The sequence below is a fragment of the Pinus tabuliformis genome, chromosome 8, assembly GCF_031772625.1.
Source record: "Pinus tabuliformis cultivar Carrire ecotype Pingquan chromosome 8, CPIR1, whole genome shotgun sequence".
Taxonomy (NCBI): domain Eukaryota; kingdom Viridiplantae; phylum Streptophyta; class Pinopsida; order Pinales; family Pinaceae; genus Pinus; species Pinus tabuliformis.
The window spans coordinates 1,956,306,326-1,956,308,305 of record NC_142294.1 but is presented as its reverse complement, the minus strand read 5'-3'; the positions used below and the strand labels follow the sequence as shown (position 1 = coordinate 1,956,308,305).

The 1,980-nt window shown below is 42.7% G+C and overlaps 1 protein-coding gene across 1 annotated transcript; it reads left to right on the top strand.

Moving 5' to 3' along the window:
* The first annotated feature begins 386 nt into the window (after positions 1–386).
* On the top strand, positions 387–1,607 carry LOC149244297 (uncharacterized). Its single transcript, XM_089371496.1, has one exon. The coding sequence runs from the start codon at positions 387–389 to the stop codon at positions 1,605–1,607; it is 1,221 nt and encodes a 406-aa protein (XP_089227622.1).
* The last annotated feature ends 373 nt before the right edge of the window (positions 1,608–1,980 follow it).

The window sequence follows — 1,980 nt, the reverse complement described above, 5'->3', positions numbered from 1 at the left end:
TGCAAGCAAAAAGAATACAATTCTATCCCTCCATGGCAAATCGAGCGACTGGAAGGAGTCTTAACCAAAGTTCAGCACAACAAACATCTAGGTATACAAGGCGGAAGTCCATGGGATGCAAAGAAGATCCTCAAAGATAGCAAAAAGAGAGGGCGCAAGACGGACCTGCAAAGAACCATTGCAGTAGGGGAATTGCTTGTGGAATCAGGGCGATTCCCTAAGCTGACTAAGTTCTACAAACCTGCATCACATTTACCATGAAGCTAGTCTCATGGAATGTAAGAGGACTCAACAGTCCCTCGAAAATTAGGATGATCAAGAACTTGATACAGCAAGAAAAACCCTCGCTAGTTTTTCTTCAAGAAACAAAAAAAAGAACAACAGCTATGGACAAGGTTAGAAACAAGATCTGGGCCGGCAGTAATCTAATGTCAGTCGGAGCTTCAGGAGCATCGGGTGGATTAGCAATACTATGGAACCCACAAGTCCTTAATCTCTACGACTTCCATGCTGCACACTTTCTCATACAAGCTTCCTTCCATCTTATAGGAACACAGATCCATGGCCATTTAACCAATGTCTACTTCCCGCAAAATAATCAACACAAACTGGATTTGTTGAATACACTGTCCAGTTTGAATGAGAATAGACAATTCCCGCTCTGGATAAGCGGTGGAGACTTCAACATTATTCAATCGCTGGAGGAGAAAACAGGGGGAAGATCACGATTGGAAACTGACAGCAAAGGGTTCAGAGACTTTATTCAGGACAACAATTTAATGGATATTCCTACTTCCAATGGGATCTTTACCTGGACTAACAAGCGCAGCGGGGTCAATCACATCGCCTCTAGACTTGACCGATTCCTCCTTTCAGATAATGCAATCCACTTGGGCGGAGACTTCAATGCGTCAATATTACCACACGGAGGATCTGATCACTGGCCCATTGTGCTCCACTGGTCGAGGCCAGGTGTAAGATGCAATCGACCCTTCCGCTTCGAAGCTTTTTGGCTCACTAATACAAAATTCCGGCAGATTGTGGAGGACGCTTGGAAAGCTTTTAGACCTCCAGAAGGGGCCAAAATGTTTCAATTTCAACAAAAATTGAAAAACCTTAAACAGGTTCTCAAAAATTGGAACAAAACCCAATTCGGCAACATACAGGAGGATCGACAAAGACTGGAAAAACAAATGGAGAATCTACAGCAAACCATTATTGAAGAAGGCCGTACAGAGGAGCAGTCACAGCAAGAGCAGATCCTTTGGCATAAATTAGAAGAACGAAGAAAGCAAGAAGAAATACTATGGCAACAGAAATCTCGAATCAATTGGCTAAAAGAAGGTGAAAAAAACACAAAATTTTTTCATAGAACTGCTGTTCAGAGGCGCATGCACAATAACATCACCTTCATGAACAATCCGCAGGGCGAACGGGTAGAAAGCCATGAAGACATGGAAAAAGAGTTAACACATTACTTTCAAGATATTCTCAAAGAGCCAGAAGGAAACAAAGATGCAGAGATTAAAGCCATCACTCAGCACATTCCTCGAATCATAACTGAGGAGCACAACAACAAATTACTCCAGCATATATCCCTAAAATAAATTGAGGAAGCAATGAACCAGCTCAAAGATGGCAAAGCACCGGGGCCGGACGGTTTCACGGCAAACTTCTACCATGCATTCTGGGATCTAATTAAAGTAGAAGTTTGGGAGCTGGTGGAAGAATCGCGAAGCATGCACTGGATCCTTCCAGCTCTCAATACCACCTTTATAGCGCTAGTTCCAAAATGTGCAGAACCAAGCAAGCCTGAAAGCTTTAGACCAATTGCATTATGTAATGTCATATATAAGCTTATATCTAAAGTCATTGCAAACCGACTCAAACCTCTGTTACCCTTGCTCATCTCTCCGGAACAAACAGGATACGTTGAGGGAAGGCAAATTATGGACGGGATCATTCTATCAAATGAAGTGA